Raw genomic sequence first — 16,443 nt, 5'->3', positions numbered from 1 at the left:
GAGGTGAAGTAGCATTAATTAGCAAGGAATGTCAACCACGCTTGGAGTGTTTGTTTTACCTGCGGACAAACTTTGACAATAAATGCAGAGAGCCCCTCTTGAACTTGCGCATACCGGTCTCACGCTCCCCTCGGCAGGGGGTGGGGGATGAGGGGGGCAAGGCCGCGCACCCTTAAACCAACAGAACAATGAGAGAATAGAGGAGCAGATTTCCATAACACTGTCCGGCCCATCAGCATGGTCGCACATGGCAAGCCTGGAACTGGTGGAAAGTAGTTTTACAGCAACAGCAGCAGCAGCAGCCAACATTTTAAATAAACAGAACAGGGTGTGTGGTGATGGTTGCATGGACATAAAGGGTCTTAATTGACAGTATAAAAGAGAGCCTTGGATAAGGAAACTCGGTCAGTGTGCCTGCAAGCCTGTGTGAGCGCATTCATGGTGGATGAAAAGAGTGGGCGTGTGTGCGAAATGTGTGTGAGCATGTGTACGGCTATTTGTGGAATGTGTGTGTGTGTGTGTGTGTGCGTGTGTGAGGGGCTTGAAACAAGACAAAGGGGGTCCGAGAGTGAGAGAACAGTGTGGGAGGGGGAGAGGAGCTACAATTGAAGAGTCTATGTAAGATATTGAAAGTTGGAAAAGCATGCTTTATTAAGCATACAATAGTAAATAAACAATTGCTTTGTGTCCAAATATATGAAATATATGATATGTAAATATCACTCTTTTAACGTGTATCTTCACCAAATAGGCAACGAGGCGAGAGCAACAGTCTCAACAAGAAAGAGTGGAAATGGAGAAGACAGAGAGGTAGAGAAAGAACTGGCGCAATCCTGTCTGTAGCTGATGCCGTTGCCCCCGGATACGGACAAAGTGAAAAAAAAAGTACTGTGAGCGGCAAGGAGCCGCAGCTGCCGTGTTTCCATGGCGATGTGGATGCAGGACGAATGAGGCGAGACACACAGGCGGAGCGATTCTGTGAAGATATTGAATGATGAAGAAAATGGAGAGTGAAAGAGGAGGAGATAGCAAAATGGTAAGCGGGTAAGCGGGAGCTAGAAGAAAGGAGCAGTTGGAGGGATGTGAAGCTCAGACATGGAACCCCAAGACTTGCCACTGGAGACTGCCACCTTCAGGGGAACCTGGAAAGAACACACACACACACACACACACAAGTATGAATATTGAAACACAATCCCAACACTGTTCTCTACACTCACTTTGAGATGGATTCCGAGATGGTCTATGTGCTGAAGGGACTCCATAGTGCTCTTCACCAAAGCTGCATACAAACATTAACACTTTGAATTGTAAAGCAGAGTGTGTATCTAATGCAAAGGTGACATTTTAATGATATGTCTACAGAGCCTGAGGAACTTGAGTAGCGGCCATTCATGACAAACATTGAAGCTTTAAGTGTAAGTGTCAGTGAATGTAGCTATGATGGTGCTGTTGGCTGACGTTGACTGTATATCCACTATAGCTCACATAGCAATGCTAGTGAACGTCGTCCTGACATTGTGATATAGAAAATAACAGAATAGATGCCTTTTGTTGTCACATTACGTATGTACAATGTGATATGTGGCATCAATTACGTTGGACAAGTGCAGAGTTACAGTGTACGTGTAAAAAGGGGATAAAGTGCACAAAAGCACTTCTTGGAGACACACACACTGCCAGCTACAGGCACACAAAAGTGTGTGTTTCCAGTAGGGCTTACTGAAAGAACTTTTGGACTGTTGTAAATTCCAGTACCGAAAAATAGATTTTGGACAACATACGTCCAATACAGAATTGTGGACACAATTAGACTTCAAATTGGTGAAAATTAACCTACAAAGTCAAAGCTCGCTACGTTCCTAGCCTTGGGTACAAGCGGCTGAAATGTGTTTTTGCGATACGGTGGTTGGGCTCTCCCTTAGAGATAAGGTGAGAAGCACTGTCATCCGGGAGAAACCGGGAGTACAACTGTTGCTTCTCCACATTGAGAAGAGCCAGATGAGGTGGTTGGGGCAACTGGTCAGGATGCCTCCCGGACGCCACCCTGAGGAGGTGTTCAGGGCACATCCGACCGGTAGAAGGCCTCGGGAAAGGCCCGGCACAGAGCTGGACGAAGGCGGGAAGTCTGGGCTTCCTTGCTTAGGCTGCTGCCCCCGCCACACCACCTCCGGTAAACGGTGGTAGAAGATGATGGGTGGATGGATGGAAAATTACTATTATAGTGGACCAATCTCAGTGCAATCCGGATATCAGCATTACCTGCAAACTCTTGCACCTGCGACTCCTCCACTTCACACAGCAATTCATCATGGAGCTGGGCTATGAGCCTGCATTTACAAACACATTCACAACATTTTTTTTAATGCAAGATATGGTCTGTTTCTCTGCCAATACATTGGCGGAACATTTACGTGCAGTCAGCAGGGGAGATATTTCACAAGTCTATACACTTAATTGAATGGTAAACACAGAATACCGCTTACGCAGTCTGGCAGGACAAGGCTATTTCTTCAATGGATAAGAATATGATTTGTTTATAATGTAGATAAGTGGCACTACCTCGCAGAAAATAAACTGGAGGAGGAAACCATGTTGAAGACTCGGATCATGGCCATCTTGCAGAGGTCCGCGGCAGATCCTACACACAGGTCACAGATGATGTGATGTCCAGCAAAATGTTCCCATCCAGAGTTTATGTGTTTGTTTGGATTGCTGATGCAGTTACTTTTCCCACCTTGGAGAACAAAGTTGACCGCCTGCCTCTCTGCCTGCATGCGAATCCCCCAGTTTGAAGAGTTGATATTATGCAGCATGCGCCGACGGCCCATGATGGAACACACATAACCTAAAGCACATGCAATTACTAGCTAAATATGAGCATTCTTATTTCTATATTTGATACAGCTTCAATACCCGAGTGTACTCTATCATCAGAGAATATGAAGTGACATCCAGAAAACACAAAATCCCATTATCACATGCAGGTATGCAGCAATTTGTACACACACACAGCGGTGCAGTACATTCCAATGGCTGGACAATGGGCATGGCTTTACAGCTAAATCCCTCCAGTATCCCTTACTGTGAGGAAAATCAACCAGGGCATGGAACCTGAATGGCCCACATACGTAGGAAATGAGCTCACAAGAGAGAGAGAGACAAACACAAAAGCTATCCACTGACCCGTGACACTCGCATGCAACCTTTTAACCGCAATCGTGACCTTTGCACTGGGCCCCAGTACACAACACAAATGTTGCTACAGTGTGTGTGACTGTAAATTATGCTGGAATGTGTTTGCTCAGAGTGTGTCATCCTGTATGTACGGATCTGTGTGCATAAAATACACGCCAACAGGCTTCACTACACATCTTAAAATAGCCTGCCAACTATCCCTCAGTTAGATACATACGTTTTACTCTTGGCAACATATGCCACCTAGTGGTGTTACATTCTTTTGGGCGGAAAAGTGTAATTTGGAGCCATAGCATCTTTATCACATACATCTTGTTGCTGTCTGGGATGTATGGCGTCTGTTATGTTGGACAAGTGCAGAATTACACTATATACGTAGGTAAAAGTGGCAACCATGCACAATAGCGCTTCTTGGAGACGTACACGCTGCTGCAGTGAGGTGGACAAACACAGCTTGTTAGCATGAACACTAGAGACATATAAAATGCTGTGTTCCCATTACTCCTTATTAAAAAGCATATTTAAGCTGTCTAAATTCCCGCATGAAGGCTACACTTTGAACACACTGTTGTGGAACCTGCAAGCATATGTTGAAAAATACTATTGTAATATGGGACCTTTAATATATGGTGAGTGCTTGCTGGTCTTTTTAATGGAGGATCATTTTAATGGAGGCATCCTTCAGAAGTGAAGGTAAGTTATTCATCCCTCGAGCAGTGATGAGCTGTTGTATAACCAGAGTTTGCTCTGAGAGGTGGCGTCGCAACATTTCAGCATCAAATGGCATCGGCAGTACACACACACACACACACACACACACAACTCATGAGAATCAAGAGCCCTAACAGACAGCGACAATTGTATTGGATATTTTTACATTTTGACTGTATGCCTCCATTATGCACTTACTAATACATTTCTAACAAATGATAGCTGCCTGGACAGGGCATCTTCATCAGGCTCTTCTACTTGACAGTTGCACAACAAAATATTACCATGTTGGATGCTATATTTCAACTCGGACGCGTAAGAGAAGCCCCTGTTCGTATGAATCTCCCACACAGGGAGAGATAAAACACCTAGTAAATCCAATGTGATGGCTCATCCCAGCCAGTATATATAACAAGTGGGGGGGGGGTGTTTAATCAATTTTAATTCCTGTGATGAATTGAGGGAAGCAAAGGTGCATAAAAAGAGGATACACATTTTAAGATAGGAAAGATAAGATCGAGAGTAATAAGAGTGTATTTCAAATGGGGCTGTGGTTGGAAGATCGCCTTGTCAAGGTGTTGAGTACAAACTCAGTGTGTTCAAGTCTCAGGTGTGCTGTGTTGGCAGTTCAGGTCCAATATAAATAGTCTGAGTGAGCCAGGTATTGACCAGCTGCTGTTTATCTTACTCCTGCCAATGCATGTGCATACACACATGCAACATAACATATATAAGAAAAAGTCACGTTTGGTAGAAAATGCAAATCCAAGCTACAGTGAAGAAAATAAGTATTTGAACACCCTGCTATTTTGCTATTTCTCCCACTTAGAAATCATGGAGGGGTCTGAAATTTTCATCGTAGGTGCATGTCCACTGTGAGAGAGATAAACTAAAAAGAAAAATCCAGAAATCACAATGCATGATTTTTTAACAATTTATTTGTGTGATACAGCTGCAAATAAGTATTTGAACACCTGTGTATCATCTAGAATTCTGACCCTGAAAGACCTGTTAGTCTGCCCATTAGAAGTCCACCTGCACTCCATGTATCATCCTGAATCAGATGCACCTGTTTGAGGTCGTTAGCTGCATAAAGACACCTGTCCACCCCATACAATCAGTAAGACTTTAACTTGTAACATGGCGAAGACCAAAGAGCTGTCCAAAGACACCAGAGACAAAATTGTACACCTCCACAAGGCTGGAAAGGGCTACGGAGCAATTACCAAGCAGCTTGGTGAAAAAAGGTCCACTGTTGGAGCTATCATTAGAAAATGGAAGAAGCTAAACATGACGGTCAATCTCAATCGGAGTGGAGCCCCATGCAAGATATCACCTCGTGGGGTCTCAATGATTCTAAGAAAGGTGAGGAATCAGCCCAGAACTACACGACAGGACTTGGTCAATGACCTGAAAAGAGCTGGGACCACCGTTTCCAAGGTTACTGTAGGTAATACACTAAGACGTCATGATGTGAAATCATGCATGGCACGAAAGGTTCCCCTGCTTAAACCAGCACATGTCAAGGCCCGTCTTAAGTTTGCATATGACCATTTGGATGATACAGAGGAGTCATGGGAGAAAGTTTTATGGTCAGATGAGACCAAAATAGAACTTTTTGGTCATAATTCCAATAAGCGTGTTTGGAGGAAGAAGAATGAAGAGTACAATCCGAAGAACACCATCCCTACTGTGAAGCATGGGGGTGGTAGCATCATGCTTTGGGGGTGTTTTTCTGCACATGGGACAGGACGAGTGCACTGCATTAAAGAGAGGATGACTGGGGCCGTGTATTGTGAGATTTTGGGGAACAACCTCCTTCCCTCTGTCAGAGCATTGAAGATGGGTCGTGGCTGGGTCTTCCAACACGACAACGACCCGAAGCACACAGCCAGGAAAACCAAGGAGTGGCTCCGTAAGAAGCATATCAAGGTTCTAGCATGGCCCAGCCAGTCTCCAGACCTGAACCCAATCGAAAATCTTTGGAGGGAGCTCAAACTCCGTGTTTCTCAGCGACAGCCCAGAAACCTGACTGATCTAGAGAAGATCTGTGTGGAGGAGTGGGCCAAGATCCCTCCTGCAGTGTGTGCAAACCTGGTGAAAAACTACAGGAAACGTTTGACCTCTGTAATAGCAAACAAAGGCTACTGTACCAAATATTAACATTCATTTTCTCAGGTGTTCAAATACTTATTAGCAGCTGTATCACACAAATAAATTGTTAAAAAATCATGCATTGTGATTTCTGGATTTTTCTTTTTAGTTTATCTCTCTCACAGTGGACATGCACCTACGATGAAAATTTCAGACCCCTCCATGATTTCTAAGTGGGAGAAATAGCAAAATAGCAGGGTGTTCAAATACTTATTTTCTTCACTGTATATAAACAATCAGGTCTGTGGGAAGGGCCAAACCAGACCGCAGAAATATAGCAAACAAAGTGTCAACATGTAAAAGACATGGCGTGAATTATCAGTATTATCAGTAATAAACACAGAGAAGAAGTATCATTAAATAGGCTCCCGCCTTTCTACTCCTTTTCGGCCTTGCTGAATGGTACAAATATAACCACGTAATGTTCCTTAATGAAATGTCTATCATACACAACAAGAGCATGAGATTACTCGAGCCGGTAATTGGACTCCAAAACGTTAAGGACCGCTGCATTGGGGAACAGGCTTATTTTTGAAGACATACTGTACCTTGTTTGTGGCTCTGCCGTATGGTGGTCTGGATAAAGGATTGTACTTCTCCATACGTCTGGAGGAAGGCGTTTTGGAATTGAATGGCCTGCTCCATGCTCACACCCAAGATGGCGGACAGGCGCTCACGACCTACAGGGAGACACCACAGAGGACAAGTTCACCTTGCATCCTAAATCTTGGACTGTTTAATGATTGTATTTACAATTCATATACTGTATTTTCAATGGAAATGTGCCACTGGACAGAAGTCTGGATGTATGGCTATACTGAGTGTGTGTGTGTGTGTGTGTGTTGGAAGCACTACATTCTTGTCAAATTAGGTCATTTTAGGGGAGGGTTACCAATGCTCCCCTGTCTTCCTCTCTCACACACACACCAATCCTGTATGGCCTTTCTTGGTTAATCGGGCTTTACCTTTAGGAGGGGGACTCTTTCTGTCCCTCTCCTACAAAAGGTTAACATGTAATTAAAACGAGAGACACACAAGTTTGTCTTAATCACCTGACTTTCTTGTTGACCTATTTGTGTATGTGAGTGTGTTTGTGTGTATACGTGTGTATGTAGCCCAGCTCTGCCCCTCCTCCCTGCATGGCCTGATTATTGTCTGGCAAAAAAAGCTTCATCTTAGTATTCCGTATCCACGGCAACACATCCCACCACCAGGGGCTGGCTGTCTATGCTGATGAGGAGCTCCCTCCATTTGTCTTTGCATTTCCCTCCTTTTTCCACGCTCAGCCCCACCCACTCGCCACCGCTCCCCTTTTCCCCTATATTGGCTCTTCCTCTCTTCCCTAAGTCTATATATTTTTCCCACAAGTGATTTACAATTCCCAGTCTCTCTCTGGTCACACTTGCCATTTAAACCATTAAACCACTTGTCTGCTTCATTAATGAATGGACCGTGTTTATTTATTATTCACTCAATCATATATAAGAAAAGCATCGGCTTTTCTTGCATTTCTGTCATATGCTACGGTATAGGGTCAATGGAAAGGGTTTTATTAAACCAATAAAGCATTTAAATTCCTATAATATGGTATGCTTTTTATGAAAACACCATTATGGTGCCTTCATGACCCTATGGAAAAAAGCTGTAAATCTAGAGTAAGTATTTTAAGTGGTCCCGCCAGGCAGTAAAACCTGATGAAGAGTAGCGGATGGCCATTAAAGCTCTGTTTCTCCTCCAAACAAATGAAAGCACAATGTAAACATGCACACATGGACGCATCGATGAATAACACCGGCACGTGAGTATTTTTCAGCGCATTTTAAACGATGCTAAAACTATTTTTTCCACAAACCTCCACCCAGCTGCAGTAACCTGAATGTGGTTTCATGTGGCCGACATTTGCATCACCTCAAGCTGGAAAAGGACACATACAAACATCAATGTGGCCATGCCGTGTCACTGACCTACACGTTACAGTGTACCGTATGTTGCTCATCAAAAAAGTCCACTGACGAGAAAAAGCATGTGTGGGAAATATATCACAAGTGACACACACACACACACAGAAGCTTTTCTACATGTCACAAGGGTGCGTTACACATTCATCTTTTCTTTTTAATCTATCCTGGTCTGTTTTTTTTCAACAACATCTGGACTACTGTATGTTTATTTGCATATCTGGACAGCTTCCGTTGATTGGTGTTGTGAGTTCATACTGACCTGCTCCATACACAAGCGAGTACACAATGTGTTTGGCGTGTTCCCGGTCCTCTGAGGTCACCTCTTGCTCCGTCACCCCCTTCCTGGATAAAAAATTAAAAAAAAACTGAATGAATCTCACTTTAAACATACAGTTGTCATGTACTGTTTCCTCATGATCAGAAATTAAATCAGACTAAACTTTTCCTGTTTTAGGTCAGGTAGCATTACCAAAATTATTTATAATTGCTAAATTCTGCAATAATGACGTTTTTTACCTTTACTTTCTTCAAAGCTTACCACAGATGACAATGAGGGAAAGCCCACATGATGATGACATGGCTTTGGAAGCTTTTCATAGGTTAACTGACAATATCTGAGTTAGTTGGAGGCACATCTGTGCATGTATTTTAATGCCACGCTATCTCCACAAGTCTGGTTCATCCTTAATTTGTAAATGTAATTTCCAGATGCTTCAAGGTGCCACGTTCATGTGTTAAAACACTTATTGGCAAATATAAACAACATGGGAATGTCCAGGCACCGTAATGTTCTGGAAAAAAGGGTTCTGTTTCCCAGAGATGAACATATCAACATCAACCTCAGGTCAAAACTAAAGACCTTGTGAAGATGATAGTTGAAGCTGGTGTGTTGTTATCCACAGTCAAATGTGTGTTGTACTGACATGGGGGCTAAAAATGTCAGTCTACCATCAAAAAGTCATGATCCAAAAGCAACATAAAAACACATATTACAGTTTACAAACATGCACAGGGACATGGGAAATGTCCTGTAATGTGATAACTAAAGTGGAACCGTTTGGTCATAATGGCCATTGTTACATTTGAAGGAAAAAGAAGCACACTTGTAAACTTCACATCATCATCCCAACTGTGAAGTATGGGGGTGGCAGCATCATGTTTTGCTGCAGGAGGAAGTGCTTCACTTCATAAAAAGAAAGATGGCACCATGAAGAAAGAACATTATATGTACGTAAATTATTATTGAAATTCCAAGATTGGCTACAAACAGCTACAATTTACCAAATAGACAATGTATGGTTTAAAGAGAACAAAGTCAAGGTTTTGAAGTGGCCATGACAAAGACCCACAGATTTGAAAAGAGTGTGCAAGCAAGGCGACCAAGAAACTTGTCAAAGCTACACCAGTTTTGTCAGAATAGATGGGCCTGAATTCCAGCAAACTACTGTGGGGAGCTTGTGGAAGGCTACCCAAAAACCCAAGTCATGCGGCTTAAAGGCAATGCTACCAAATACTAAGGAAACATATGTAAACTTTGGATTTTAAAAGAAATTGTTAGCAAATATAAAATTTTTTGGTACTTCTAACTGATCTTAATAGGACATTTAATTTCAAATGGTGAGAACTGTATATTTTTTTAATGTATTTTTCTTTTTTTTTTTTAGGGATGTCCGATATTTTTGTGCCCTTAACCAATATAGTCCAACTCTCAACTTCTGATTCAAAAATCAACTGATACAGATGTGCAACTTTTTTTCTTGAGTAAAATTGTTGTAAAGTAACAATACTCTTAAATGAGTACAGTTGTTTTGTTGGCTACTCCTACCATCTCTGAGTAGATCATAGTAGTTCATCTATTACATATTTTATATAACAATACATGTGTGTTATGTGTACATGTGTTATGTTATTTCTGGAAAGATTTTATTTATTTTCAGTCAAAGGCACTGATGTAAGGTGAATTCTTACTACTGTGTGCGATCAATAAAGTTCTTATTTTACTTTCATTAAGCGTAATTTAAGTTAATGCCACTCGTTTATATATTCACACATGCACTTACATGTTTGGGAGACAGTTCAGCACAAAAACATCATCTTAGTAGATGCTGCACCCTTGCCACATCCACTATGGTGGCGATGTCCACTCTGTATGGTTTGTACAACAGAACTTCCTGTTTCCCAGCGTGCTTTGCTGTACTGTTGTTTTAAGTGGCTAGTGAGTTACATGTTTAGAGCTCACTTGGTTGTTGGATATTCTGCATTATTTATGGCAGTGTCTCGTCTGTTGTGATCTACAGTACCTATTACTTTGCTGTGTAATGTTTTTTTAAGGTCTTTCGCTAAGATGCCATGAGTGGCAATGGTATGTGGAATATTAACATGCATGCACTTCCTATGGAGCTGGTAAGTTCATTGTGAGCGCTGTTTTTACTCTGATAAGTAAAAAGCCACTTATTAAAGAAGACAAAGATTCCCCACTTTTATTGAATCTACAACAAAATTCTGTGTTTTTCAAGAAACTTGCAGGCATGGTTTGCCCAATATTAGCTTATTTCCAAACAAGCAGCATTTAGACTTGAGTAAGCTGTTGCAAACATCCATTTATCCCACTTTCAACTTACATGTACAATTTTTGGTCTTCAGAAGATAAGTGACTTTCTAAATGATGGTGGACAGGAACCAATTCGGCCCCACAGGCTTAACTTGACTTTTTCCCTCTCGCTCCCACACACATTAATCCTATATATTTTTTTAACACCCTGGCTGGAGCCGGTGTTTTCAAAATGACAGAGGGGATTAGAGGATGGCGGGGAAAAGATGAGGACACTTGTGGGTAGTAATCAAGAAAAGGGGCGAGAGGGAGAAAAGGAGTCATCACAAGGGATATGCGGTGATATCAGTCCATTTATGAAAAGTGAGATCACTTGGAAGACACACTGGTGTTGTTAATGTCTAAGCGTGAGTGCGCTGCAAGCACTTACACACACGTGCACCCACGCACATACAGACAGCACAATCTCACCAAAATACTTCAAAAGGCACACTAGCTCAGGGGTGTCCCGCCCATGGAGGACAGAGGGCAAGTGATGTAGTTAGCGTGGTCGTCATGGCAACAGGGGTTGCTAAGTTTGACCGTTTCAGATAAGAGAAACAATGTGTGTGTGTGTGTGTGTGTGTGTGAGTGAGAGGTAGACGCACCACTGAGAGGCCAGCATGGCAAAGACGTCGGCACCAGGATTGATAAAGATGCGGAGTAGCTCAGGGTCAGAGGAGAAGTGCGCCAGGAGTCGCAGCTCGACTTGGCAGAAGTCTGAAAAGGTGGCCCCCCGGTTAATTTACCATTTTATGTACAGTATTTCAACAATGCTCAAAGATACATTTTCATTAATCACACACAAAATCATCACAACCAAATATAGTCTGTTGAGATGAAATATAAAAAGAAGATCAGGACGGGAATAAAGTGATGAGGAGACAAGCTCTTTCTAAAGATATCATCCCATTAATGTTTTATGAGTCAGATCAAATTTCCTCCAAGAACGGCCGACAGGCTCATAGAACATATTGGAGGATGTATGTGTTCTGGGGTGTTCCTGCAAGCGGAATAGACTATAATAATGAGAATTTTATATCACTAACTATCGACAATCATCAGGTGCACTCATGGGGTACAAAACAAAAGATGCATCATAAATTGTGCCTTTAAAAAGATAATAAGATACTGTTTTAATTGTCAGTATTGGAATTAATTGAATAACACTATCAAACATGCAGGAGATCTCAAGGAACAAACTGGTTAGTGAGTGTTTATGTTGTGACAAACCATTTTTCTCACACCATTAATATCGGTTGACGTGCCTCCAAGTTGAACTTCTCCTCGGGACAACGGCAAGGGATAGTTCCATCACACACAAGTTTGTGAAGGACGTGGCGAGAGAATGGTCAGGCAAGGCCATTGTTGTTTCCATGGCAACATGGCCTCTGACTCTTCAGCATGTGTGAGCATGCTTGTGTGGGCATGTGTTGGCCTGCTGGTGCAAAGTGGGTAGTGAAACTCTACCATGTGTGTGTGTGTTCTGTCCTCTTTGTAACCCTACTTATGTAAGCGTGCGACACACTGTCACTGCCTCCCTGTTGTATCTCACAGCAAGTATGTTGGCTCTACCTGCAGCAACAAACGTCCAGCCGTCTTGAGGAACGAACATGGCCCGAGGATGAACAGTCACCACCTCTTCCTCATTTCCTGTGAAGAACAAACACTACCCCTTAAATTCCATTGTCAAAGGTCCCATGTTTTGAAACAGATTTTAAATAATTCTCAGAGTTCCCACAAATTTTCTGGAAATGTGTTGTCCAAAATGTAGCCTTAATGATGGAATTTAGACAGTTTTGAAAGTGCATTTTGCGGTGTGTTAGTCTATGCCTGTGGTACAGTGCACTTTTTAAATGTATACTGTAACTCTGTACTTGTCCAACAAATATCACAACAACATAACATTAAGGAGTGCGACAGGACACTAGCATTTCGCTTGGAGATTAGCTAAATGTGAGCAACAATGCTAACATTACAGTTGAAACAGCAACACCATGCTAGGTTTGCCAGTTCACTGAAAAAACAAAAAAATGATCAAACTTAGAGCTGACCCACATCTGTAACTGGCTGATGGCTGGATTTAAGATGTTTAGCAAAGCCTGTTTGTTGGGGTCGTATACATGGGGCGGGTCTGAGATGGTATCGTGTCCATCAGGATGTTTTTCCTTCATGATGCCATGAAAATTGTAAACTTGAAGCCAGACCACATCTCTCAAAATTGGTGCAAACAGGTAAGCTAGTCTCCTCCTGTTTGGTGTTCAGGGACACATACATGTTTGCACATCACTCCAATGTTGCATCACATAAGTGGACACTACATCTGGCTCAATATGCATATGTCAGTCTGAGCGGGAGATGCTAAATATTAGAAAAAAGGGTAATGACGTGCTACAAAACATCATCAGTCTGTGCTGACACAGCCCAAGAAGGCTGATGTGACAGAGGGAGGGATGCTGATGGAGAGGAGGATTTGATGACAAGGAGCTCTCTGTGGAGAGCAGAGGTGCTGATGTTAGCGCCTATGAATCACTACAAAGAGCAAAAGAGCTGAGTGTGGCCAGTACTGCCTGATATAGTGACAGCTCGTCAATGTGGTCCAGTCCTGGCAACAGATCAGGGGAATTATTTGAACTTTAATTCATCCACAAATGAGTCAATTCATTTCCCCTATCCCCATGTGTATACTGAAAATAATTTCATCTTTCGGTTGGCCCACTTGTTGTAGCTGAAAACTATGCATAAAAAAAAGCATCAGATTCTGAGTTTTAAGCATTGTGCACCTTACCGTGTATGTATTGTCTCTTGCTGATGCTCAGCGGCTGTCTTGGGAGGGCCTGGAAGTTCTAGTTCGGAGGAAACACAAATATAAAAACATCAGAGCGCTATTAATTTACCTGACGCATTTAATTCACACCTTTAAGCAACATACATATATGACCCTGGGCATAGTTTAATTAGAACACTCAAGAGATTCTCGTCTTAAAATAGGATCAGTGATGGTCTCATCATTAGCTCGTGTTGCATCAAGCCACAGAGTAATCAGAGAAAATGCTGAAATAGACACACACAGTTACATGGGCTGTTATTTTCTTGCAGAGGAAGCTAAACAGCAAAGTGATCAGTCACATTACACACTCTCTAATGTAAGAAAAAAGGAAACTCAGCAGTTCCATTTCAATCGGTGATAATCTCCCTGCATACATCCTCGGGAGAATGTGTCAGAAGAATGTGTGTGCGTGTGAGAAAAAGAGCGAGAGAGAGAGAATACAAGAAGGATGCTGATGAAGAAAGCATATGCATGGATGAAACCGTTTCCATTCCTGCAAGGTCAGTATGCGGTGGGTTTGACCCCTAGAGTGAGTGTACTTTTGTGTCATCCAGAGTAGTGGGGGGAAATACTCTGCTTCCATCACTTATTTATTATTCAGCAGCAATAGGGAGGGAGTGACAGAGGCGAGGGAGGGCTGTAAAAAAAAGGACTGCAGAGGCAGGGTGTGGACAGAGGAAAGGATATACAGCACAACAGTATGGGCACACACAAACACGCCTGTGGAGTTTAAAGTGTGAGCTGAGTGTGAATCATGAAAAAAGCATGAATCAGTACAGGAGGGGTAAAATAAATAAATAAATAAATTGGATGAATGTAAAGTTGACTGGCTCGCTTGTTCAACAGATGGAGCAGAATTGATGCTCATGGGAGTTGTGTGAGGTAACTCAGTCACTGTGTACCAATTACCGACTCATCACGGAACATACTATGCACAAATAAAACACACACATCCTTATTCACTTCACACTGCAGTAAAAAAAAAAAAAACACACACACACCGAGCTCTAGCCGCACTGACTGGTGCAAGGATGCAACACTTGCAGCTTAGCTCGCCATCAAATACAGTCAGGTGCCTGAGGCTTGGGGCAGTAAGTCCCAGAGCAGCCATTAGTTGCTGCCTTTTTGAATCCAGGGATGCCTGTTGGTACTCTTGTTGGACAAAGACCAAACATTGCTTTAACAGCAAAACAATACTGCGTTTTTTTTTCATCCTGAAAGATTCCTTTTGACTTCCAGGAGATAAAAACAGATCAAACTGGGGATTTTTCATTTTTCCTCTGCAGAGAATAGCCTCGGCAGCCCTTTTGTAACACACTGACAGGATTTACCTCAATTGAGCTCGACGCAGATGAAAGCTACCAGCTCTGCAACACTCCTCATTTGAAATTGAGAGTGAATTGAAGTGAACTTGTGCACCCACCAGGGTTTACGTAAGACAGGATTCTGCTTCCGGATTGGTTAGCCAAAAAACTGCACATACTGGTTTTGTCCAAACTTGTCACTATCCGGATTATGAATTTTATTATTTAATAATAAGGCATTATGAGGTCACATTGTGGAGGGGTGTTAGCATGTTGGCCTCACACAGAAGACTGAGGGTTCAAAACTCCGCTTGGGCAGCTTAGTGTGGAGTTTGCATGTTGTCCCCGTGTATGTGTGGGCTTATCCAGGTACTCAGGCAGAAAGGGTAGGATTCAATAATAATTTTAGACATGCTGGATTATGTAATTGTAAAAATGCTTGGTTCAGCATCATGGATGGATCAACTGGATTCAGTGCATACAACTATTTCCAGGTTGAAAAGAAATACAACCAAGTGCAAGTAGGACATGGTGCTTTGGTGGTGTGAGGCTGGTGCTTACTGGGTGCTTTGAGGAGATTCTGCCCGTCACTGCACAGGTCTGTGACCATGTGGAAGAAATGTAGTCCTGAGGGAAAGTTGACAATTGACTTATTTTGTTCTTATTTGAGATGCACCTCATTATAACAGCTCACATTTCCCATCATGCTTGAAAGGATCCCATCAACATAAGTAGATTTGGTTTTGTGGACCTAGGGCAACAATGTAGACAATATTTACTGTGAAATTTAAGTAAAATATGTAGTCATGTTGAGGCAAGGATGGTGACACACCTGTCTGTATTCTAAAATAATCTTTGGCAGAGGATGCAGATCCTGGAGCTGCAGCAGCTGTAACACAGAGAGAAGATAGTTAAGAAAACATGTTATATTACAGTGGCATTTTACGTAGACAGTGTGTTTTGTATGTGTTGTACTGTGGCTTCCGATGTGGATTGCTGCTGTGTGCTGAGAGTTCTGGGAAGCCTCTTGTTTTTACAGCGCTCATGAAGACGCAGCTTTTCAAACAGAACCTTTTAAGTTGATGGGGAAAAAAAATATGTAATCCACACATACACACACCTGATATATATGTTAGGATACAGACGGTTCTCAGCTGAATGTTGCTGGTAATGAGGAACATCTGTCCAGCAGCTCGATGGGCCTCTTGCTCCAACTGCTTCATCTTTGCCTGATGAAGACAAATATAATTAAAAAACAATACAGCCTGAGTGGCAGCAACATATAGAGCACCTATAGAACACATTTGACAGATAATCATGAAAGAGGAGGAGAATCGACTGGTGGTGAAACAAGATAGAGCTGGCAGTGCCCAAATGGTAAAATATGTTCTTTTTATCGCCCTAAAGGAAGTGCCAGACTGTGTCATCAATATTAAATACAAGCCCCTCAGTAGTGGAAACCACACACACACAAACACACACACACACACACACACACACAAAGATGCAGCCTTGGAAGGAGGAGAGGTGACCTTGACGGTAAAGCTCATGCAAACACACCCGACTCAGCACTTGCTGTGTGCATGTTGGCCGAGGCAGACATTGATCCTAACACACACGCACGGACGGACACACGCACTTGTAAGAAAATACTTTTCATTCCATTTATAGACTCACAACAAAACAACATCTTAC

At 42.4% G+C, this 16,443-nt stretch overlaps 1 protein-coding gene across 1 annotated transcript in view; it reads right to left on the bottom strand.

Moving 5' to 3' along the window:
* Window positions 1-705: 705 nt before the first annotated feature.
* Window positions 706-16,443, bottom strand: part of poln (polymerase (DNA directed) nu) — a 26,216-nt gene continuing 10,478 nt past the window's right edge. The window contains exons 12-26 of the mRNA XM_078789158.1: window positions 15,894-15,977; window positions 15,724-15,819; window positions 15,581-15,637; window positions 15,443-15,499; window positions 15,310-15,375; window positions 13,403-13,460; window positions 12,190-12,267; window positions 11,223-11,334; window positions 8,284-8,366; window positions 6,612-6,743; window positions 2,738-2,848; window positions 2,563-2,641; window positions 2,263-2,330; window positions 1,221-1,282; window positions 706-1,142 (exon numbers count right to left, since the gene is read on the bottom strand). Of these exons, the coding sequence (XP_078645284.1) occupies window positions 1,056-1,142; window positions 1,221-1,282; window positions 2,263-2,330; window positions 2,563-2,641; window positions 2,738-2,848; window positions 6,612-6,743; window positions 8,284-8,366; window positions 11,223-11,334; window positions 12,190-12,267; window positions 13,403-13,460; window positions 15,310-15,375; window positions 15,443-15,499; window positions 15,581-15,637; window positions 15,724-15,819; window positions 15,894-15,977 (1,230 nt within the window). The 3' untranslated portion in view covers window positions 706-1,055. The remainder of the gene's footprint in view (window positions 1,143-1,220; window positions 1,283-2,262; window positions 2,331-2,562; window positions 2,642-2,737; window positions 2,849-6,611; window positions 6,744-8,283; window positions 8,367-11,222; window positions 11,335-12,189; window positions 12,268-13,402; window positions 13,461-15,309; window positions 15,376-15,442; window positions 15,500-15,580; window positions 15,638-15,723; window positions 15,820-15,893; window positions 15,978-16,443) is intronic.

The sequence above is a fragment of the Doryrhamphus excisus genome, linkage group LG2, assembly GCF_037039965.1.
Source record: "Doryrhamphus excisus strain RoL-2023G ecotype Guam linkage group LG2, RoL_Dexc_Guam_v1.1, whole genome shotgun sequence".
In the NCBI taxonomy this organism is placed as follows: domain Eukaryota; kingdom Metazoa; phylum Chordata; class Actinopteri; order Syngnathiformes; family Syngnathidae; genus Doryrhamphus; species Doryrhamphus excisus.
Note: the sequence above shows the minus strand (reverse complement) of the source record. Positions and strands in the feature narration are given on the sequence as shown.